At 42.1% G+C, this 23,941-nt stretch overlaps 1 protein-coding gene across 7 annotated transcripts in view; it reads left to right on the forward strand.

Annotated features, from left to right (window-relative positions):
* zbtb40 (zinc finger and BTB domain containing 40) overlaps positions 1-23,941 on the forward strand; it is a 41,004-nt gene that overhangs the window by 15,604 nt on the left and 1,459 nt on the right. For 6 of the 7 annotated variants that reach the window (XM_061785924.1, XM_061785926.1, XM_061785923.1 and 3 more), the window contains 7 exons: positions 9,043-9,253; positions 9,368-9,715; positions 12,176-12,382; positions 12,526-12,690; positions 18,634-18,848; positions 18,943-19,099; positions 22,560-22,798. In XM_061785924.1, the coding sequence (XP_061641908.1) occupies positions 9,043-9,253; positions 9,368-9,715; positions 12,176-12,382; positions 12,526-12,690; positions 18,634-18,848; positions 18,943-19,099; positions 22,560-22,798 (1,542 nt within the window). Of the gene's footprint in view, positions 1-9,042; positions 9,254-9,367; positions 9,716-12,175; positions 12,383-12,525; positions 12,691-18,633; positions 18,849-18,942; positions 19,100-22,559; positions 22,799-23,011; positions 23,146-23,941 lie in introns of those variants that run through there. The other variant, XM_061785928.1, reaches the window with a different exon arrangement.

Raw genomic sequence — 23,941 nt, forward strand, 5'->3', positions numbered from 1 at the left:
AAAAATGAATTTAAATGATTTTCATAAATATCCCCTTAAATGTTTCACTTTGTTATATTGTAGCCATTTGTGAAAATCATTTAAGTTCATTTGTTTCCTCAATGTGCACACAGCACCCCATATTGAAAACTGTTGGATTTATCTTACCCAACATTATAAAAAATAGACACAAAAGGAATGAAGACACTGGTTTATTTTTCTCATGAGGAGGGCGTATGGGAGATTGTTCAGATCACAGCCTCTCAACACGCTCTAACCAATCTCTCCCGTCGCTCCTGCATTTATTTGAAAATAGGAGGGTTTTTCCCAGACATAATGTTCTAAACAATAAGACACAACACAAAACATTGGACCAACACCTGTCACGTCCCCGACCACATCCGATCACGTCCTTGGTCCAGGCGCCCTTCCATCGGATGATGCTGAGTCATCTTTTTGAAGGCGAGACATTTAAAATCGTCCATAATACTAATGCAAGCTAAGCAAATAAATGATAACTTCTACAATTTATTTAACATTTCCCTCCTGTTTATCATGTATTTGCACAAATTCTCATATCATCTTACAGTCACTTCATTTCGATTTTTAACTGTAGAATCATTTTTATGAAACAAATACATTTACACTCAGAGTAAACTTGTCATACATGAATGATGTAGTTTAAACATCGTAATCACCTGGATCAGGAAACAAATCAGGTAAAACAACATCATCATCATCATCGTCATTATTATCAACCTCCAATAAAGGATAAATCTGTTCCATACTGTTCCATGTGGGTTATGGCTGTGGTGATTAATTTACTGATTAATGCCCGAATGCATGGGATACAACAACATCCACACAATGTCAGAATGGCTGCAAAAACAGCAATTGATATCAATATTGGTGAAATTAGGGTTTTATATTTACCAAAAACGTCCATTCAGCTGTTCCACAAGGAGTGTTGATTGAGGGTCCGTAGACCATCGATGGCTCTGGTCAAGATGGCATCTGAAGCAGTATTGTTTGTTCTCCAAACATACCGCAAACACCTCCCTCTCTTGCGAGGAGCATGTCGACAGCTATGCGGTCTTTGGAACGTCCTTGAGCTGCTCGTGCACAGCTTCCAACCCACTCTGAGTCCAATTTCCTAATCTCTGTACATTGAAGTGGATATAGTTTATCCCATCAACATTTTTATTAATCGTACACCAACAGCATATTAAGTATTCAAATCCTCCTGCAACTTGGTCAGCTAATTTGTATTGATTAGGAACCCCACGAGGAACACCTATGGCGTCGATGTATGTTTTATGTTGGATAATTTTGCCTCTGCCAGGATAAATCTCTTTTTTGTCTATGTTCTAGATTGGACAAAAACATTGGTGCCCTTTCCATTAAATCTTGAACAGGCATAGGGTATACTGACACATGCAATATCAAAGTGATAATAACGCACAATCCAGCTATATCTTTAGGTAATCTATCAAACATCCATCCATCCATCCATTTTCTGAGCCGCTCTAGTACAACAGACAATCAATTTACAGAACACTTTGGAGACATAAAGACATTGACAAAAAACAATTGTGCAAAAAGATGCAGAGTCCTCTAGCACTTAGAGCAGTTCGAATGACGAATATCGCAATAGTCCGGTGCAATGACCATTGTGCAAAGGGCGCTGAGACTTCAAGGAGTGTATGCGGTTTAAAGTGACGAGTAGTGCGATAATCTGGGACAATGGTTGTGCAAATGTTGCAGATGCTCCTCAATCAGTGTGCAAATGGAATAATACAATCTTGTGATAATTATGCCAGAACTATGCGCAACAAAGGCCTGGGACCCATGCAAACAACACAATCTTTTCTCGCTACATTTGCTGCTTGTTCCATCAATAGTAACCAATTGTTATTTTGTCCTGAAACTCCTGTGACAACAAGGAACCAATCATCAGTAGTTATGTTGTTAACCATTAAAATTTGTCTACCTTTCTTTGAAGTTTTCAATGGCATTTTTGGTTTAACACGGGTCCTATAACACAATACTACTTGGAAGTGGGGATCTTTTCCACCAGAATAGGCCCATAACCTCACTATCAAACACATTGGGTGACTTGATTTGTATTTCAATATTAAACTATGGGCCGTTTTGCTTAGGTTAAACTTCTTTCTATGTTCTTTTGCTGTTTTTTTTTTTGACCAACTGGACCAATCATAACCTGTTTCACCAATAAGGTGTTCCCTTTCAAAGCCTATAGTTGCATACCAGTCATATCCAAATCCCCAATTCTGCCCATTCTCTTGAGCATCATTGGTGAGAGCCGCATATGGAATTAGGATTAAAGCAGCTCTATTTTGGGGGGCACAAAATATTAAACCGTTTTGCCGCGTTTGGAGGCCATGCCCACAGTTCTGATCATCAACTGTACTCCTTTTGATACGAGTTAATGATTAAATTTTTTTTATTATTGGGTTCGTCATATTGGTCCAGTTGGTAGGTGATTTTCTATCTAAAAAATTGGTTGTATCATTTAGGGTGGGACGTCCCATGTACCACAAAAACAAAACCAACACCATAGTAGCCAAAGTTGCTACGTAACAACTTATCGAATCTCATTACCAACGTGGGTGTGCCTTTCTGCTGAGTTCTCACTAAAAGGGTTGGTGTCTTTTTTCTTAACTGACCAGCAAGCGTTTTCAGAATCTACACATCTGCTCCCGCTCCGCTATCAGACTTTTGCTCACCTTCCCTATTTGAGTACTCAGCTGAAATGACTCTTTTACAGTGTGTTAAATGAACCCACGTGTTTCTTTCTATTTTTTTTTTTTTAGGGCTGTAAAGTGTCAATCTATCTGTGCCACCATCCCTCCGGTTGAGACATGTGACACAGCATGGATCAATATAGCAGCCCATTTGAATAGTTTTTTTTTTTTCTGTGCTAATGTAAATTTCATTTTGTAGTTTTGCACTTTGTTTTTCCCAATAATTGCGTTCTTGTTGTGGAATACTCATATTGGCTATCAGTATAGATTGTACCATCTTTATTTATCATTAGTTTGCATGCCTCGGTTAATGCTACTAATTCAGCAGCTTGTTCAGCCAATTCCTGTCAATCATGCTGCGTGCCTTCATCAAGTAAGGTGGAAGGCCTAGCGCAGCACTGGACACCAAATGTTGTTTAATGTCACAGAAGGCCTTTTCTGCCTCTGTACTCCATTAAACAGATGATGTCATTTTAAGGTTGTCTTCATACATTAATTTTGACAATGGTGCAACAATTTCTGCATTGTTTGGAATCCATGCTCTACAATAATTTGTCAGACCTAAAAATGATTATTATATGTTTCTTCGTCTGTGGTTTAGGATTTTTTAAGACTATAGCTTTCCTGTCTTCTAATATAGTCTTTCCTCCTCTACTTAAATTATGGCCTAGATATTTGACTTGTCTTTTACATCATTGCAATTTATTTTTGTTAATTTTATGTCCCTCTTCTGTTAGATGATGCAGTAAGGTCAATGAATCTTTGCATGTCTCTCCATCTGTAGATGCCAGAAGACATGCGTGTTGTCATAACTTGTGAATAAATAGTTGGACTTTCACAGTAACCTTGCGGTAATCTCGTAAATGTATATATCTTTTTTTTTTTCTCTAATGTGAATGCAAACGGTGCAACAATTTCTGCATTGTTTGGAATCCATGCTCTACAATAATTTGTCAGACCTAAAAATGATTATTATATGTTTCTTCGTCTGTGGTTTAGGATTTTTTTAAGACTATAGCTTTCCTGTCTTCTAATATAGTCTTTCCTCCTCTACTTAAATTATGGCCTAGATATTTGACTTGTCTTTTACATCATTGCAATTTATTTTTGTTAATTTTATGTCCCTCTTCTGTTAGATGATGCAGTAAGGTCAATGAATCTTTGCATGTCTCTCCATCTGTAGATGCCAGAAGACATGCGTGTTGTCATAACTTGTGAATAAATAGTTGGACTTTCACAGTAACCTTGCGGTAATCTCGTAAATGTATATATCTTTTTTTTTCTCTGATGTGAATGCAAACCAAAATTGACTGTTATTTTCTATTGGTACTGAAAAGAATGCATTACTTATGTCCACTACTGTAAACACAGTAGCGTCTGGTCTTAATGAATTTAACAATGTGCGTGGGTTTGGTACGCATGCTGCTCTCTGTATTACTGCAGCTCATCACATTCTTTTTTTTATCTTCTATTTTTGTGATAAGCTGCAAGGCTGCAGACAACAGGGCCTTTCCCATGTTTAACGGTGGTTTGTCTTTTATTTTTTATATCATTTGATTCCTGCAACGCGGTTGTGTATTTAACCAACCATTAAAGCCGTGTTCGGTTATCCCTGTCTCTAAATATTACATTTTATCAGGATCCTGTTTTTTTTTTTCTTTTAAATTTAATTTAATGAACCTCCAACCTTTACACTGCAGTGTATTCCTGTTTTTTATTTTACTACTTCCTTTCCCCATTTGAAAGAATTTGGTTCAGTGTAATACTACCCAGGGTAGTCTAGAACACTGTTTCTTTTCAGTAGGACGGTGATTCAAATTTACTTTCTGTGGTAATTCTCACTTCAACTCTTTCGAGTGGAGAATTCTTGCCTTTGCATCCACAAAAGTCCACCGTTTACTTTCCCACTGTTTTGGTATGGAATGAAAAACCTAGTGGTTTCCCATTTACACTCTCATTCAAACAGTTTTCATTCACACTGGCTCGTCAGAGGACTCCGCCGTCCTATACGGAATTTAACTGTTTGTCAACAGCTCATTAGAGGACTCCGCCGTCCTATACGGAATTTAACTACGTTTGTCAACAGCTCATTAGAGGACTCCGCCGTCCTATACGGAATTTAACTACGACGCCACGAAACTTTCCTAGTTTCTTTATTCATTAAACACGGAATTTAAGTACGTACAGGACTCCGCCGTCCTCGCGGAATTTGTCGGACTCCGCCGTCCCTCATTACTTGCCAGTGAGTAGTATTACACAAGGTTTATTAAACACGGAATTTAAGTACGTACAGGACTCCGCCGTCCTTTTTCCTAAAAATTTTTTTTAAATTTAACTCACCAGTCGTCTTCAATCCTGTGGATTGTCGTCTACCTTCAGATCCCAGTTGAGGAGGACGAAGACCAGTCCCGTAAAGGGTTTTACTTGCCGTGGCCACGGTCTCTTAACTGGAAGTCGGCTCCACAACTGGAATCCTCGGGTGTGTTGACATCCAGCTCGAAGGACCAATTTAATGTTGGATTTATCTTACCCAACATTATAAAAAATAGACACAAAAGGAATGAATACACTTTTTCTCATGAGGAGGGCGTATGGGAGATTGTTCAGATCACAGCCTCTCCACACGCTCTAACCAATCTCTCCCGTCGCTCCTGCATTTATTTGAAAATAGGAGGGTTTTTCCCAGACATAATGTTCTAAACAATAAGACACAACACAAAACATTGGACCAACACCTGTCACGTCCCCGACCACATCCGATCACGTCCTTGGTCCAGGCGCCCTTCCATCGGATGATGCTGAGTCATCTTTTTGAAGGCGAGACATCTAAAATCGTCCATAATACTAATGCAAGCTAAGCAAATAAATGATAACTTCTACAATTTATTTAACAAAAACCTCTGGGAAAACCTACAGAAACTAATAAAGCCGATCGAGAATGACTCGGACAGCAAGAAAGAGAGAGGTTTTTCGGTTCGCTTGCGTTCTCCTCTTGGCTCCACTTGTACCGAAAACCCTACTGAAATACCGTGAACATTCTCACGATAACGCAGTAATTATCGTACCGTGAGATTTAATACCATGATAAAACCTAACCGTGAGAATATATAATTACAGTGGGTATGGAAAGTATTCAGACCCCTTTAAATTTTTCAATTTGTTCTTTTGCAGGCATTTGTTAAAATATTTTTTTTTTCCCAGCATTAATGTACACACAGCACCCCATATTGACAGAAAAAAAACGGAATTGTTGAAATTTTTGAAGAGTTATTAAAAAAGAAAAACTCATATCACACAGCCATAAGTATTCAGACCCTTTGCTCAGTATTTAGTATAAGCACCCTTTTGAGCTAATACAGCCATGAGTCATTTTGGGAATGATGCAACAAGTTTTTCACACCTGGATTTGGCGATCCTCTGCCATTCGTCCTTGCAGATCCTCTCCAGTTCTGTCAGGTTGTATGGTGAACGTTGGTGGACAACCATTTTCAGGTCTCTCCAGAGATGCTCAATTGTGTTTAAGTCAGGGCTCTGGCTGGGCTATTCAAGAACAGTCACGGAGTTGTTCTGAAGTCACTCCTTATTTTAGCTGTGTGCTTAGGGTCATTGTTTTGTTGGAAGGTGAACCTTCGGCCCAGTCTGAGGTCCTCAGAATCAGAATCATCTTTATTTGCCAATTATTTCCAAAAAACACACAAGGAATTTGTCTCTGGTAGTTGGAGCCGCTCTAGTACGACAACAGACAGTCAATTGACAGAGAACACTTTTGAGGAATAAAGACATTGACAAAAACAGTCACTGAACAATAAAGCACTCTGAGCACTCTGGAGAAGGTTTTCGTCCAGGATACTGAACTTGGCCGCATTCATCTTTCCTTCGATTGCAACCAGTCGTCCTGTCCCTGCAGCGGAAAAACACCCCCACAGAATGATGCTGCCACCACCATGCTTCACTTTTGGGACTGGGACAAAACAAAAACAATGGACCGGCATTACCAGACAACTAGCAACCCTTTCTTGCTCAGTGACTGTTTTGTCAATGTCTTCATGTCTCAAAAGTGTTCTCAGTCAATTGACTGTCTGTTGTCGTACTTGAGCGGCTCCAACTACCGGAGACAAATTCCTTGTGTGTTTTTTTGGACATACTTGGCAAATAAAGATGATTCTGATTCTGGTATTGGACAGGTGATGAACAGTGCCTGGTTTTCTCTACACATACCGCTTACAATTAAGGCCAAAAAGTTCTATCTTGGTCTCATCAGAGCAGAGAATCTTATTTCTCACCATCTTGGGAGTCCTTTGGGTGTTTTTTAGCAAACTCCATGCAGGCTTTCATGTGTCTTGCACTGAGGAGAGGCTTCCATCGGGCCACTCTGCCATAAAGCCCTGACTGGTGGAGGGCTGCAGTGATGGTTGACTTTCTAGAACTTTCTCCCATTTCCTGACTCCCATCTCTTGGAGCTCAGCCACTGTGATCTTTGGGTTCTTCTTTACCTCTCTCACCAAGGCTCTTCTCCCCCGATTGCTCAGTTTGGCAGGAAGGCCAGCTCAATGAAGGGTTCTGGTCGTCCCAAACGGTTTCAATTTAAGGATTATGGAGACCACTGTGCTCTTAGGAACCTTAAGTGCAGCAGAAATATTTTTGTAACCTTGGCCAGATCTGTGCCTTGCCAGAATTCTGTCTCTGGGCTCTTCAGGCAGTTCACAAAAGGTCTGTGGCTTTCCTAATCAAGTCCAATCAGTATAATCAAACACAGCTGGACTCCATTGAATGTGTAGAACCATCTCAATGAGGATCAGAAGAAATGGACAGCACCCAAGTTAAATATGAGTGTCACAGCAAAGGGTCTGAATACTTATGGCTGTGTGATATTTCAGTTTTTCTTTTTTAACACATCCACTGTCTGTGACTGCTTTAGAAGTCAAATATCCATGTTAACTGGGAAGACTGGCAGTGAATGCGTGAAAAAATCAGCAAAAATTTCAACAATTCTGTTTTTTTCCTGTCAATATGGGGTGGTGTGTGTACATTGAGGGGGAAAAAATGAACTCAAATGATTTTCGCAAATGGCTGCAATATAACAGAGTGAAAAATTTAAGGGTGTCTGAATACTTTCCGTACCCACTATCCATCTCACAAACATTACAATTTGTATGTGACTTTCTGCCTGTATGTACAGTATTTCTATCCATCCATTTTCTGGACCGTTTATTCTCACTAGGGTCGTGGTCGTGCTGGAGCCTATCCTAGATGACGCTAGGCGAGAGGCAGAGTACACCCTGGACTGGTCGCCAGCCAATTGCAGGGCACAAATAAACAACTTCGCACTCACATTCACACCTACGGACAATTTAGAGTTTCCTATTAACTTACCATGTATGTTTTTGGGATGTGGGAGGAAACCGGAATACCCGGAAAAAACCCTACGCAGGCTCTGGGAGAACATGCAAACACAGGTGCGGCAGGATTTGAACCTGGGTTCTCAGAACTGTGAGGCATATGTGCTAGCCCAGGGATGGGCAAAATACAGCCTGCGGGGCACATCCGGCCCGTTGATCATTTGAATCCGGACCGCCAAAGATTGGTACTGAATTCCCAAAATCATATCAAATTCATGACTATATAGATTTGACCTTGTCCTGTAATGCCCAGTGGTTCCACCAGGTTGTGCTGTAATTCAGATACAGATCCAAGCTGAGTGATGTGTTCTGAGAATTGCCACAACAAATCTAACACCAGACTGTGATACACTGGCAAAAAAGGGGATCAACAAAACAACACTGTTCTCATTAAAACTAAATAAATCTATTTTTTTTTATTATTATTTATATGTAAGCATCTGGTCCTGGCTTGGCCCACCTGTCAAGTTTTATAAGTCAATGCGGCCCCTGAGTCAAAATGTTTGTCCACCCCTGTGCTAGCCAGTCGGCTACCGTGGTGCCTACAGTATTTCCAGTACTTTTTACGCTTGCATTTTTTTTATGTTCAGAATCAGACGTTTCAAATGTGTTTTTTAATTATGTTTAACTGTGTTTAAAGCATGTAGGAGGGATAGAACTACAAAAATAATGGTTTCATGGAATTTCACCTGTAGTGGGTTGGTCTGGAATGTATCCCCTGCGATGAACGGGGGTTCACTGTATATCAAACTATTAAAAAAAAAAAAGATGTAAATGTATGTTAGTTTGACTTTCCTTGAATCCTTGATATGGCTTGAAATAATGACAAAGGCTTCTCACAAAACAATGAAAACAAACAGGATTTCTTTAGTGAGAGGATGATTTTCTGTTCTTTCCAGTTAGTGTGCAAGTGCTGTGAAGAAGCTGATCCAAGCACAGTAGTGAGTAAGCTGTTGGGCAAAGTGGAAAAGGGACTTTTCAGTGAGCAAACTCTCCTGAGGCTGCTCCGCACTGTCCAACAGAGGGCTACCTCCTTCCCTGTGTTGCTGCTCTCTCAGCTGGAGGAGTTGGAGAAGAATATGGAGGAGCCAGATGGACACCAGACTGGGGGTAATGCAGAAGAAACATTGTGTGACATCTGAACAGACACTCCACTAAGGCAATTTTTTTTTTTTTAAGATGCTTCATTTGTGTTGGTGCTGATTAGTTGTCTTACCTTCACAGCCAACTCTGATCAGGAGAACTGCAGCAGAAGTGTAATAAAGCTGGAGCAAAGCAACATAGAGGAGCCTGAAGTGCAAGAGAGAGATGCATACTCTCCGTCCTCAAAGTCTTACTGCTGTCGCTGGTGTAAGAAGAGTTTTGCCTACAAGTGCCGAGTTATGGCCCATATGAAGCGCTGCCCCATGTCCAAGGAAGGTCAGCTGCAGTGTCCACAATGCTCTGTGAAGCTGGCCAACCAGCGGGCTTTACAGGGCCATTTGGCTGAGGCTCACCCAGGCACTGCAAGAGACAAGAAGAAGAAGAAGATAGCCTGTGACCTCTGTGGGCGAACCTTTGCACACCCATCAGGTGAATGTCCGTTTGTACACCAGGATAAGGTAGCAGAAAGTACCAGTTATTTTTTTTCGATGTATCTCTAACTGTTCAGGCTGATTTAATTTGGCATTTGTGGTTATATCGTAATTTGTGCATGAAAGAGAGAGTAGAACACTCAGCAGCATCAGAAATGGATCAACTTTTCATGCAACATATTGGGTCTTATTTTTGTGACCGGTGTGAATCCGGGGCGGCGGGTGGTACAACTGTGTGCCAAGGGGCGGGTTAGACCGGTGTTGGTAATTTTGTACAGTAGCGCAACCTGGCGGATCCAGGAGTGGGTGGTCTGCGCCACTCTGGGTGTGTTTACAGCAGACTTCTCTGGCTCCACCACTGCAGCAGAACAGGATCCAGAACACTCTGGAGAGTCCTCCTTAGATGCCTTTGTCAAGGGGAACCAAGCAAACCACAACTGGCGGCGCGTCTGGACCAAGAAGGGACATCATTCGCCCGAGCACCCTCGTCATGAGAGTAAAAGCCTGTAAAGATGCGTCACTAAAGCTCACGACAGAGTTGTCCACACTGCCCTCCTGCAGGGATCCAGAGAGAGTGTCCGCTGAAAGCCAGTAGAGAGCCCCAGTATCTCCACAGCAAGAATGTAGCTCCCTCAAATAGTCCAACGATGCAGGGACAAAAAAGGCAGAAGAGAGCCACCTATGCCGGAGGAAGACGCTCTCTGGAGCCAACTGAGACTGCTGTGAGATGTCCAAAAGCAGATGCTCCAAGGCACTGCGCAAGACAGCCTGCATTGAGCCATCCACCGCTTCACTAGACGAGCTCCCAGACGAGGCAAGTAGGAGGGACCTCATCCCAGCCAATTCAGCAAGGTGAGCTGATGCTCAGCTGTGACCTTCTTCTTGGAGAGTCTGGACGCAGGGGCAGCCCTTCCACTGCGCTTTGATCGTCTCGGCTAAAACGAGGGCAGTTGCCCAGGGGAGCCATCAGCCCCACCAACAGACACCTGTTCTAGGCCAGCAACCCTCAGTGCCTGAGGCACGCCACTGCCACCCAAGCACAAATTGCCAGAAAAAGCCTCGACAAGATGGTCAGGACCGAGGCACCACGGGCAGAGATCATGGCCATCAGTGACGCCAAGGAGAGCACCACATTCAAACACAACAGTGGGAACTGTCCATCGTGGACGGCCAACCAGGAACCAGTAGATGATAAGCTGAGTGAAGGGGGCGAGTACGCCACCCAGGCAGCAGACATGAGTCGTGCAACAGTCGCGGCTGACGCTCAACACGAAACTGTAACAAGTACCACAGCGACTGATTACGGTAACTCCACCGAACAAAACAGCTTTTCGACAAATTGCTACACAAATTTCAGCAAATAAAAATCTATTCAATAATTTTGTACAGCAATAAATGCTATACAATTATTTTTTTTTTGCGTATTTCGGACCCTGTCTTGGCCAGTGTGGAAACAATGTGAGCGAGGACCCTTAATAGATACAGAGTGAACGAGTGATAACCGCCGGCAACTTAAACATGTCCATGGACCTCACTACCTGTCTGCGTGTGACCTGATCAAATTCACCAAAATCACGTTAGACCAGTGGTCTACCTTGCGCCAAGATTTAGATGTGGTCTGAGCAGGTGTAATTAGACCGATTTCCTGCCACCAAATTGTCACCCGGAGACGGAGCTCATCGCCAAGGATACACCCTTGCTGCGCCAGAACGTCCAGCTTGGTGCAGTCTGCATAGCGTACAACGTGTAGCGAGCCCTGCGTCAATTAGAATGCGCCACCATTTGCACTCCGCCGCAGATGCGGTATCTACAAAAATAGAGCCCATTATCGCAAATAGGAGAGAAAGAAAGCAGAATGTCAGTGAAGCGTACAAGTAAGTTCGTTATAACGTCAATACGGTAAATCCCATGATTATACCATAAACTATGATTCCCAAAACAATTCATTTCGAAATCAAAACTAACAACATTACCCTTAAAAATAGATGACTTAATGATGATTTTGTTGTGCACGTGTACATGCACGTGGCGAAGACTTTCCGTAACTTCCACCAACAACCCAGGCTAAATGTAGCCCCTCCCTGACATACAAAAATGTTAATCTCACAGCCAAGATGTTCATTTCAACATACTGTAAATTCTTGACACACAATTCCGACTGTCCTATCATTATCCTATAGGTTTTTGGCAGCATCTTAAAGTTTTACACAAAAAAATTAATAGTCTGGGGTTAACTGTATTTTTAAATTACATTTTTAGTATCAAATATTATATTATATACTCTGGATGGTTATGATGTAGAGGCTGATGGCGGTAACAGAACAATTGACAGTGTGGTTTATAAGAAAGCACTGTGCAGAGCATTCAATTGGTTAGGATGAAAACGTTTTTTTTTGTTGTTTAGTCTGATGCTGGTCTGTCTCTGCTCCTCTGCTCCTTCCATGTTAACACTGTTCAGGTATGATTTACCACAAGCGGACGGAGCATTTTGACGAGAAGCCATACGCCTGCGAGACATGCGGCGCTAAGTTTCCCGCCACCTCCTCTTTGAAGAATCACATGCGACTACACACAGGGGAGAAACCCTACCATTGCAAACACTGCGACATGAGCTTTAGCGTGGCTGCCGCGCTGGCCTACCACACCAAGAAGAAACACTCTGAGGGTGAGGCATGAACACATACCATCGCACTATTCATGACTGCTGGTTGTGTTCAGCACCGTGATGGGTTAATTGTAGAGGTCAAATTTTGCAATGTAAATTCATTACAACTAGTGTCTTAAGCTGTCTTTGCTGTTTTCTTTTAGGCAAGATGTACGCTTGTCAGTATTGCAAGGCTGTCTTCGCCCAATCAATCGAGCTCACACGGCATGTGCGAACACACACAGGCGATCGACCCTACGTATGCCGGGAATGTGGAAAAGGCCACAGCCAGGCCAGTGGGTTGACTGTCCACCTACAAACCTTCCACAGTAAGCACCCACACAACTTTTTTTCTGATGCATTAAACTATGGACAGAATCTTGTGTTTAGGTGTGATGTGAGATTTTTCTGCAATTTTGTTGTCTTGGGACAACCTTAATTAAGCTAATATCATCCAATACAGTGGACCCCCAGTATACGCAGGGGATAGGGATTGTTTTTTGTCCTGTTCGGCTGTTAGTTCAAGCAGAATGGAGGATCTGTAATCCTTTTATGCCGGAACAGTTTTACTGTGTCACAGTGGATTTTTTTAAGCTGCCGCTGTGGTTTCTCAGTATTATAATGGATATTTATTGAGAATCAGTCGATTAATCGAGCAGAACAAAGTTTTTAGAGGGGAGTGAGAAACGAAGACAAAAGACAAAGCACTAACTATAAACAAGATGAGAAAAGTAAATCCTTGTATATCTAGAACAATAACATTAGATCTGAGTGTTGTATGGAGCAGTAGTGCTTCACCCTGTGAGGGAAGGATAGGACAAGAACAGGAGAAGAAGCATGCAGGACAAGGGTCATGAACCCGGCTGTACAACTGAAGTGTGGTGGGAGTGGCTATGTAAATTATAAACGTCTATGGGACGAGAGTGTGAGTGAGGGGATACCCAAGCAATTCACATATTCATGAATTATTTGTCGCGATAAGTGAGTGGCCCCACACCCAGTGAAAAAGTCCTAGGGGTGTCTACCTGCAGACACATGCAAGTGAGTATTCAGACCCTTTGCTGTGAAACTCGTATATTTAACTCGGGTGCTGTCCATTTCTTCTGATCATCCTTAAAATGGTTCTACACTTCATTGGAGTCCAGCTGTGTTTGATTATACTGATTGGACTTGATTAGGAAAGCCACACCCCTGTCTATATAAGACCTTACAGCTCACAGTGCATGTCAGAGCAAATGAGAATCATGAGGTCAAAGGAACTGGCTGAAGAGGTCAGAGAAGAATTGTGGCAAGGAACAGATCTGGCCAAGGTTACAAAAAAAATTCTGCTGCACTTAAGGTTCCGAAGAGCACAGTGGCCTCCATAATCCTGAAATGGAAGACATTTGGGACGATCGGAACGCTTCCTAGAGCTGGCCGTCCGGCCAAACTGAGCAATCGGGGGAGAAGAGCCTTGGTGAGAGAAATAAAGAAGAACTCAAAGATTACTGTGGCTGAGCTCCAGAGATGCAGTCGGGAGATGGGAGAAAGTTCTAGAAAGACAACCATCACCGCCGCCCTCCACCAGTCGGGGCTTCATGGCAGAGTGCACGACGGAAGCCACCCCTCAGTGCAAGACACATGAAAGCCCACATGGAGTTTGCTAAAAAAACACCTGAAGGACTCCAAGATGGTGAGAAATAAGATTCTCTGGTCTGATTAGACCAAGGTAGAAGTTGTTGGCCTTAATTGTAAGTGGCATGTGTGGAGAAAACCAGGCACTGCTCATCACCTGTACAATACAGTCCCAACAGTGAAGCATGGTGGTGGCACCATAATGCTATGAGGGGGGTTTCAGTTGCAGGGACAGGACGACTAGTTGCAATCGAAGGAAAGATGAATGTGGCCAAGTACAGGGATATCCTGGACGAAAACCTTCTCCAGAGTGCTCTCAATCTCAGACTGGGCCGAAGGTTCACCTTCAAACAAGACAATGACCCTAAGCACAGAGCTAAAATACCGAAAGAGTGGCTTCAGAACAACTCCGTGACTGTTTTTGAATGGCCCAGCTAGAGCCCTGACTTAAAGTTATTCCAGCGTCTTAAGTCAGCTGAGATTTTTCCATAAGTGGTGTGTAATTTACATTGGGGGCAAAAAAAGTATTTAGTCAGCCACCAATTTTGCAAGTTCTCCCACTTAAAAAGATGAGAGAGGCCTGTCATTTTCATTATAGGTGTACCTCACCTATGTGAGACAAAATGAAAAGAAAAAAAATCCAGAAAATCACATAATCTGATTTTTAAAGAATTTATTAGCAAATTATGTTGGAAAATAAATTGGTCGATCACAAAACTTCATCTTAATACTTTGTTATAAACCCTTTGTTGGCAATGACATAGGTCAAAGTTTTCTTTAATTCTTCAAGGTTTTCACACACTGTTTCTGGTATTTTGGCCCATTCCTCCAAGCAGCTCTCCTCTCGATCAGTGATGTTTTGGGGCTGTCGCTGGGCAACAAAGACTTTCACCCCCCTCCAAAGATTTTTTATGGGGTTGAGATCTGGAGACTGGCTCGGCCACTCCAGGACCTTGAAATCCTTCTTACGAAGCTACGGGCGGTGTCATTGGGATCATTGTCATGCTGAAAGACCCAGCCACGTTTCATCTTCAATGCCTTTACACAGATCAGTCATCCTGGTCCCATTGCAGAAAAACAGCCCCAAAGCATGATGTTTCCACCCCCATGCTTCACAGTAGGTATGGCGTTCTTTGGGTGAAACTCAGCATTCTTTCGCCTCCAAACAGTTCAGTTTTTATCAAAAAGTTCTATTTTGGTTTCATCTGACCACATGAAATTCTCCCAATCCTCTTCTGGATCATCCAAATGCTCTCTAGCAAACTTCAGATGGGCCTGGACATGTACTGGCTTAAGCAGGGGGACACGTCTGGCACTGCAGGATTTGAGTCACTGGCAGTGTAGTGTGTTACTGATGGTAGCCTTTGTTACTTTGGTCCCAGCTCTCTGCAGGTTATTCACTATGTCCCCCCGTGTGGTTCTGGGATTTTTGCTCACCGTTCTTGTGATCATTTGGACCCCAGGGGGTGAGATCTTGCTTGGCACCCCAGATCGAGGGAGATTATCAGTGGTCTTGTATGCCTTCCATTTTCTAATAATTGCTCCCACAGTTGATTTCTTCACACCAAGGTGCTTACCTATTGCAGATTCAGTCTTCCCAGCCTGGTTTAGGTCTACAATTTTGTCTCTGGTGTCCTTTGACAGCTCTTTGGTCTTGGCCATATTGGAGTTTGGAGTGTGACTGTTTGAGGTTGTGGACAGGTGTCTTTTATACTCATAACGAGTTCAAACAGGTGCCAATAATACAGGTAACGAGTGGAGAACAGAAGAGCATAGAAGTTATAGGTCTGTGAGAGGCAGAAATCCTGTTTTTGTAGGTGACCAAATACTTATTTTCCACCATAATTTGCTAATAAATTATTTTAACAATCAGACATTGTAATTTTCTAGATTTTGTTTTGCTCATTTTGTCTCTCATAGGTGAGGTATACCTTTGATGAAAATTACAGGCCTCTCATCTTTTTAAGTGGGAGAACTTGCACAATTGGTGGCTGACTAAATACTTTTTTGCCCCACTGTAGATCAGGGGATATGGATTGAGCCAGGCCGCGATTAGTGATTTCTGCTAATAATTGACCACCCTAAAGTTGATAGAATTTGTGGTGATGGGTACAGTTATAATTGTCTATATTAATAGTTTGACCACAAATATATCACAAACTATGTTCCTTAACACTTTCATAGCATTTCAGACACAAGTGTCATACTATACAGTATAGGAAACAGCTTAGAGCAAATCACACATCTCTTGCCTCACTTGCATCATGTCGTCAAGTCGCCCCACCTCCTAATCTCCACTTCAGTACTTCCGGGCGGGTTACAAATATAAGAGCATTTAGAAACGTAACTTTCTCCTCTGCAAGCACCGAGCCTTCTACATATAAACAGAACAGCAGGCGGCAGGAGGCAGACTGGACTACATATTAACCACCGCATTGAGATAAATAAACATATTGTAACAAACTGGGTTATGTTGTGTTATGTACTGTTTGTTATTGCTGTTACTGTTGGAGGGGTTTTAGTGAGACATGTCCTGTTCTGCTGAGCGCTAATTTTCAGTCTTTGAATGCATCCCTGCTGCTAGTGTGTCTGGGAGCTGAGAAAAGAGAGAGACTCTCGTTTGCTCGCAAACTGAGAGCCGTGTTTTATTGTTGCCATCAGCTACGAGGATGGGACAAACACGGACCCACAGTAGCCGCGTTCATTCCTTGACCAATAAATGAGATAAATGACCAATGTCTCGTCCTGTATCATTGGGAGACATTTCAATATTACTGTACTAGCACTCGCTTACATGACCTCATACTGGAGGTAAACATAAGACTGTACTCAACACAACAGGACATTTTAACAACTGGGACTCCAGAACTGTTCTCCCAAATTACATACATGTGTACATACTGTCAACAGTATTTTTCCACGAAAAAAATGCATATGGGTGAATTTGCTGAACTGCGAATGTGCGGAGGCCGACTGCATCTGTATATTAAACTAGTGGCCCTTCGCATTAATCAGTACCCAAAATGTTTCTCGTGTATAATGCGCACCCCCAAAGTTGACCTCAAAATTCTAGAAAACCCTTCTACCTATTTATCATGCATTTTTACGATGCATGATTTTACTTGTACCCATATGATCAAAACATGAAATATTATCTGTATATTTTTTTAAAGAATTATTCTGAAGTTAAGCACTTTATTTGAACACGTAATACTTTTTTAATTTACTTGCTCTTATTTTGAAATTCACACCCCTACTTTTATTTATTAAATTACGAAACACACAGTTGGGCTCATATGTTTGATTACAGAATTTGTAATCAATTCAGGCAGAATTTGTAAGATGTGTACTATTCTTTAAAGAAAACATGAAGGACCAGGCGAAACACTTAATTTTATTTTATTGGGATTCAAATTAAACGGTCAAGCATTTCAGAAGAGCATTATCATTAAACAAACCATAAAGAAATTAATGATGGTTGTTGTTCAGTTATCAGTCATATTTAAATAAAACAATATTTCACAAATTCTGCCAGGGTATGTAAACTTATGAGCACAACTGTACATATATCCAATCATATGTACGTACCCCTGTCGTATTGGAACGTGTAGGCCACACCTTTTTTATAACCACTAGGTGGCGGTGCCATATTAGAAAAAAAGTGTACCCCTTTCTCATAACCTAGGTGGTGGTGGCATTTCGGAGTGAAAGTGTACAGCTTTTTTATAACCACGAGATGTGAAAGTTGTTTTTTTCCCCCCATTTTCCCCTATACCTATGTATAATGCGCACTATTGACTTTTGACAATTTTTTTGGGGGGGGGGGGTGCGCGCATTATACATGAGAAATTACGGTAGCTCTTAGTTTCAAAAAGGTTAGTGAGTACTGAGTACCAACATCATTCCCTCTTGTGTGATAGTGCTTATTTTTTGTTTTCTTAACCAGTAAACAATACCAAACAACCATAATCAGTTCATAACCTTAATAAAAAATGATTTTCAATCAACTTTAATTCAAAATACATTTTTGCGATAGTCCTAGTTCAGATTACTTTTTTTGTTAATTAGTCCGTGCATTTAGCCAATTTGACCTGCACACATCGGTCAGACTATTTTGAACTTTATTTTCAATCATCTGCTTAAAACTACAACAATGCACTGTTGTTCATTAATACAAAGTACCCATGGTTGCTTTCCTCTTGAGCGCATTTTGTGTTGTCGCTCATCTGTAATACAAAGTAAATTATGTGGGTTTGGTCTGCACCAGAAGTACATGTTTAAGGACAATTCTGATGGTAAATAGCGATACTCACTGACCCTCAACATTATATAGATTTAAAACATGTTTTTATAGGTTGTTTGGCTCCATACTTTTAATGATGCTGTATATGCAAGATAACACAGACAATCTCATGTTAAAAAGTCACAAAGTGTAGACCGAGGACCTAGAACCTTCCATTTCTGGTTAAATATTCTTGAGAAAGAACCCAGTTTCTCCTGATGTTGTCAAATTGCCATAGCATCATAGACCATTATCAATGGGTGGATGAGGCAACATTGATCCGAACTAAATAAGCAAAGGCCAAAAATACGTAGTCCACATACTGTGACCCCTAACATGGACAGAATGCTCAATGTTTTCTCTTGCGTCCTGTCAGACATGTCGCAGCCTCTCAACTGTCAAAAGTGTTGCCTCAGCTTCCAGACTTTAGAGGAGCATCAGAAGCACATAGAGGAGCTCCACCTAAAGGTGTTCCACAAGTGTCCCACATGCAGCAAAGTCTTCACCAGCGCTTCGCTGCTCGACAAACACAAGTCCATACACACTGGAATCAAGCCCTTTATCTGCAACTTGTGCAACAAGTCTTACCAGGTTTATGCACAGTTAATTTTTTCATTATCTGCGGAACTTGGTGATGACTTGGTGTTCTTTAGTCAATGTAACTGTTTTCTCTGTGTTGCCACAGCAACTGTCAGGCCTGTGGTACCATAACAGGACTAATCACCCTGAGGTGTTTGCTAACCAGACACGGCAACTGAAGACCCTGGTCCAGTGTGACATCTGCTTCAGATTCTTCCCCTGTGCCTCCAGCCTGGCCAAACACAGAGAAGCTGAACATGAAGGTGACAAATGCATTCATCGTAAAAAACACCTGTACATTTGCATTGAAAAAAATCTTAAAGCCACGGTCAGGCAGCCATGTGAATTACACTGACTGACACAATCTAATTGAAAACCAACAAAACAAGCTGCATCAAAAATTAAAATATTTTTGGATTGATTTTGAGAATTTTATCTTTGTGAAAACGTCAGAAAACGCATCTTCATAATTTGGCAGTTTGTAAACTGCATTACTGCTACCCAATGGATTGGAAGGGAGTACTGTGACCCGTGACTGTTTTTCAACAAGGCTCTGTTTTTAGGGACAGTCAAAAAGTAATGAACCCTATTTAATTTAACCTACTAATGAAGTTTTTTTTTTCTGAAATTTTCACAATTTGTAGTTTAATTACTGGTTTGAAGTTTTATTATTTTTAAAAACACTTTGTTTAAGCCTGTCCTCTTCCTGTCAGCTGTTTTGGAAATGACATCGTTGTTGGATGCCTATCAGAAGCAGACAGCATTGTGATTGAATTTCTTGCTTTGGAATGGGAACCACAACTAAACATTTTACAATGTTTGAAAAAATGTGTTAAGTGGTTAGGTTTATGTCCAGGGGTGCACATAACAATTTTGGTCTGGTTTTCAAATGGGCACCAGAAGTTGTTGCTTGGTGCCCATTTTTTTTTTTACAACGCACCGACGTTACTGAATGAACTTATGTCCGTTTGTAGACATACGTCGTATTTGTTACTTCCTGTACTAATTAAGGAATAACACTTTTTTTTACTAAGCTGTAACCATTTTTTCTCTTTTAGGTCTTTTTGCATACTTTACATTTTATTAGTCTTAGTCTGCACCAGCTGGTAGACAGCCTGTACATACATACAGTGGGTACGGAAAGTATTCAGATCCCCTTAAATGTTTCACTCTTGGTTATATTGAAGCCTTTTGCTAAAATCATTTAAGTTCATTTTCCCTCATTAATGTACACACAGCACCCCATATTGACAGTAAAAAACAGAATTGTTGAAATGTTTGCAGATTTATTAAAAAAGAAATACTGAAATATCACAAAGCCATAAGTATTCTGACCCTTTGCTCAGTATTTAGTAAAAGCACCCTTTTGAGCTAATACAGCCATGAGTATTTTTGGGAATGATGCAAGTTTTTCACACCTGGATTTGGGGATCCTCTGCCATTCCTCCTTGCAGATCCTCTCCAGTTCTGTCAGGTTGGCTGTTGAACGTTGGTGGGCAGCCATTTTCAGGTCTTTCCAGAGATGCTCAATTGGGTTTAAGTCAGGGCTCTGCTGGGCCATTCAAAAACAGTCACGGAGTTGTTCTGAAGCCACTACGTCAGTATTTTAGCTGTGTGCTTAGGGTCATTGTCTTTTTTAAAGGTGAACCTTCGGCCCAGTCTGAGGTTCTGAGCACTCTAGAGAAGCTTTTCATCCAGGATATCCCGCATTGATCTTTCCTTCGATTGCAACTAGTCGTCCTGTCCCTGCAACTGAAAAACACCCACATAGCATTATGCTGCCACCACCGTGGTTCACTGTTTGGACTGTATTGGACAGGTGATGAGCAGTGCCTGGTTTTCTCCACACATACCGCTTAGAATTTAGGCCAAAAAGTTTTTTCTTGGTCTAATCAGACCAGAGAATCTAATTTCTCACCATCTTTGAGTCCTTCAGGTGTTTTTTTTTTTTAGCAAACTCCATGCGGGGTTGCATGTGTCTTGCACTGAGGAGCGGCTTCGGTCGGGCCACTCTGCCATAAAGACCAGACTAGTGGAGGGCTGCAGTGATGGTTGACTTTCTACAACTTTCTCCCATCTTCCGAATGCATCTCTGGAGCTCAGCCACAGTGATCTTTGGGTTCTTCTTTACCTTTCTCACCAAGGCTCTTCTCCTCCGATTGCTGAGTTTGGCTAGACGGCCATCTCTAGGAAGGGTTCTGGTCATCCCAAACGTCTTCCATTTAAGGATTATGGAGGCCACTGTGCTCTTAGGAACCTGTGCTCTTCAGGCAATTCCTTTGACCTCATGATTCTCATTTGGTCTGACAAACAATGTGAGCTGTAAGGCCTTATAGACAGGGGTGTGGCTTTCCTAATCAAGTCCAATCAGTATAATCAAACACAGCTGGAGAATCATGTCAAGGGTAATCAGAAGCAATGGACAGCACCCAAGTTAAATATATGTGTGTCAGAGCAAAGGGTCTGAATACTTATGGCTGGGTGATATTCAGTTTTTCTTTTTTAATAAATCTGCAAAGATATCAACAATTCAGTTTTTTTCTGTCTATATGGGGTACTGTGTGGACATTAATGAGGAAAACAAATCAACTTAAATGATTTTAGCAAATGGCTGCAATATAACAAAGAGTGAAAAATGTAAGGGGGTCTGAATACTTTCCGTACCCACTGTACCTGTAGCACATTCATTTAAACACATTGTATATTATTTCATACCTTGCATCTGTATGTACCTGTACTCATAGACGGATACTTATTTTCTAAGCCCCTGAGCAAATTTATTTAATTTAATAATTTCATTTATTTTATTTATTTCTAATTTACAGCAAAAGGGGGAGGAAGATGGTTGTAGTAGCCCACACTGCCAGGAGGAGGATGATGGGGGGTGGAGGGGGGGCATCGCACGGGGCGCCATTCAAGCTAGCCCCGCCCCTGTCTTGCAGTATGGGGCCGTGCGATCAGCTGATTTGGCGTAGTTCTCTAGGGCAGCGGTCCCCAATCTTTTTTGCACCAGTTTGGTTTCATGTAAAGACATACTGTATGTTGACGGACCATAGTAGCTGCTATGCAGCAAGACTGAGACACTCATGGAGCCCGCCACCTCATCGGCGGGCTCCATGAGCACTCTGCCAACGTCGCCGCCGGTGAGTGTCGCCATTTTTGGGGAAACTTTCTTGTGCGCCACAGGCTTACGACTGAGCTCAATTAAACTGAGAAAGGGACAAATCATTTCATGAAGTGATTCCGTTCAATATCTTCACTCAAAAGATTGATTTGTGAATGACAACACCACTCAAGCACCATCTACCACCCCCCAAAAAAGAAAAAAAATGCTTGGTGGTACGCAAATGTGTAGTGATGCAATCAAATCTGGTGGTGCCCCTATGAGACCCTCCTGATTTCTCCCAAAATCTACTGGAGTCTTGGGACGCTCCCCTAACAACCCGCAGCTCAGTCGTACTGTAACTTAGTCAGTTAAATTAAATTGGGCTCCGTATTGTTTGACTGCCTGTCATACTTTATTAACAGGAGAACAAATGAAGAAACATCTCTGCTATATTTTTACTTCATGAGGAGAATAACTAATTTACAAGCAACTTGCCTTCTTTCCATGGAGCCAGCTATTTACTTTGTTTCCCACAGAGCTAATATTTTTAAATTCTTGCTTCATCGATTATTCTTCTGAGCTCTGTGTGTGTCTGTCTCTCTTTCCCTCCTTCCCAGGTTCTGCAGCCTCCACCGTGCACTGCCCGCACTGTCAAGTTGTGTTTGGTGGGTCAGAGGAGATGCAGGAGCACATGTGCAGCCAGCACGCAACAAGCGCCAACCATTTCATCTGCCCCCTCTGCACCCTGGTCAGCACCTCCCAGATGGAGCTGCAGGAGCACCTCCTCTCCTGCCACGTGGAGGCCCAGCAGACACAGAAGGAGGGGGGTGAGGAGCAGGCCTCCAGCTCACACGATGTAAGAGCTCAGTTCGCTATTACCAGTGTTGGAAGATTATTTTTTAAATGTAGTTCGTCACAATTAGAATACTTCAATACTTGGTTGGGAATCCCTTTGCTTTCATCACTGCCTCGATGCACCGTGGCATTGAGGCAATCAGCCTGTGGCATTTCCTGGGAGTTATGGAAGCCTCATCTCTGACACTCTTTCTGACACACCTCTATTATTCAGGATACTCACCTTGATAGACGTCATCCATTGCTGCAAAATCAGCTATTGGCTCATCAGCCTGAGGTAACACAGTAGGGTGAAATGCTTTTAATTTTGTGATTTTCTGAAAAATCCATGTGGAACACAACCCAAAGCACAACTGAAAAACATAAAAGGTGGAAATAGTGAATATGTGATGCTTATCTTTAGAGAGACGATATTCTCTGGAATGACACCCAACCTACCCAATGTGTCTGTCAGACCTTTCCCATCAATGGATAGGTTTTCATCAAACGGCGCCACAGAGAACGCATGCATAATCTCCTTGATGCTTGCTGTCAGTTTTTCTTTGTTTTTGGGTCTGGTGCCCCTCATTTTCCTCTTGATAATACCCCTTAGATTGTCAATGGGGTTTACGAGTTGGCTGGCCAGTCAAGCTCTGTGATGGCATGGGCATCAAAGCAGGTTTTGGTGCTTCTTGCAGTATGGGCAGGGGACAGGTCCTGCTGGAAGATGAAGTCTGCATCTCCATACAGATCTTCAGCAGAGGGGATCATGAAGTCCTCTCAAACATTCTGGTAGACTGTTGCGGTGACCTTGGATTGAAGAAAGCATAGTTTACAGACACCTGCACTGGACATTGCACCCAAAATTATGACTGACTGTGGATATTTCACACTGGACCTCAAGTAGCTTGGGTTCTATTCTTCACCAGTCTTCCTCCCAACCCTTGGACCTTGATTCCTGAATGAAAGACACACTTTACTTTCATCGCAAAAGAGGACCTCGGACGACTGGCCAACAGTCTAGTCCTCCTCCTCCTTGCCCCAGTTGAGACGCTTCCTACGTTGGTTCAGGCTCAGACGCGACGAATCCAACAGTTGCAGCCCATCTCGTCTGAATGTGGTGTTTTTTTTTTTTTTTTTTTATGGTGATACCCATCCTACTGAG

This window comes from Phyllopteryx taeniolatus, chromosome 9 (genome assembly GCF_024500385.1).
Source record: "Phyllopteryx taeniolatus isolate TA_2022b chromosome 9, UOR_Ptae_1.2, whole genome shotgun sequence".
Classification (NCBI taxonomy): Eukaryota; Metazoa; Chordata; class Actinopteri; order Syngnathiformes; family Syngnathidae; genus Phyllopteryx; species Phyllopteryx taeniolatus.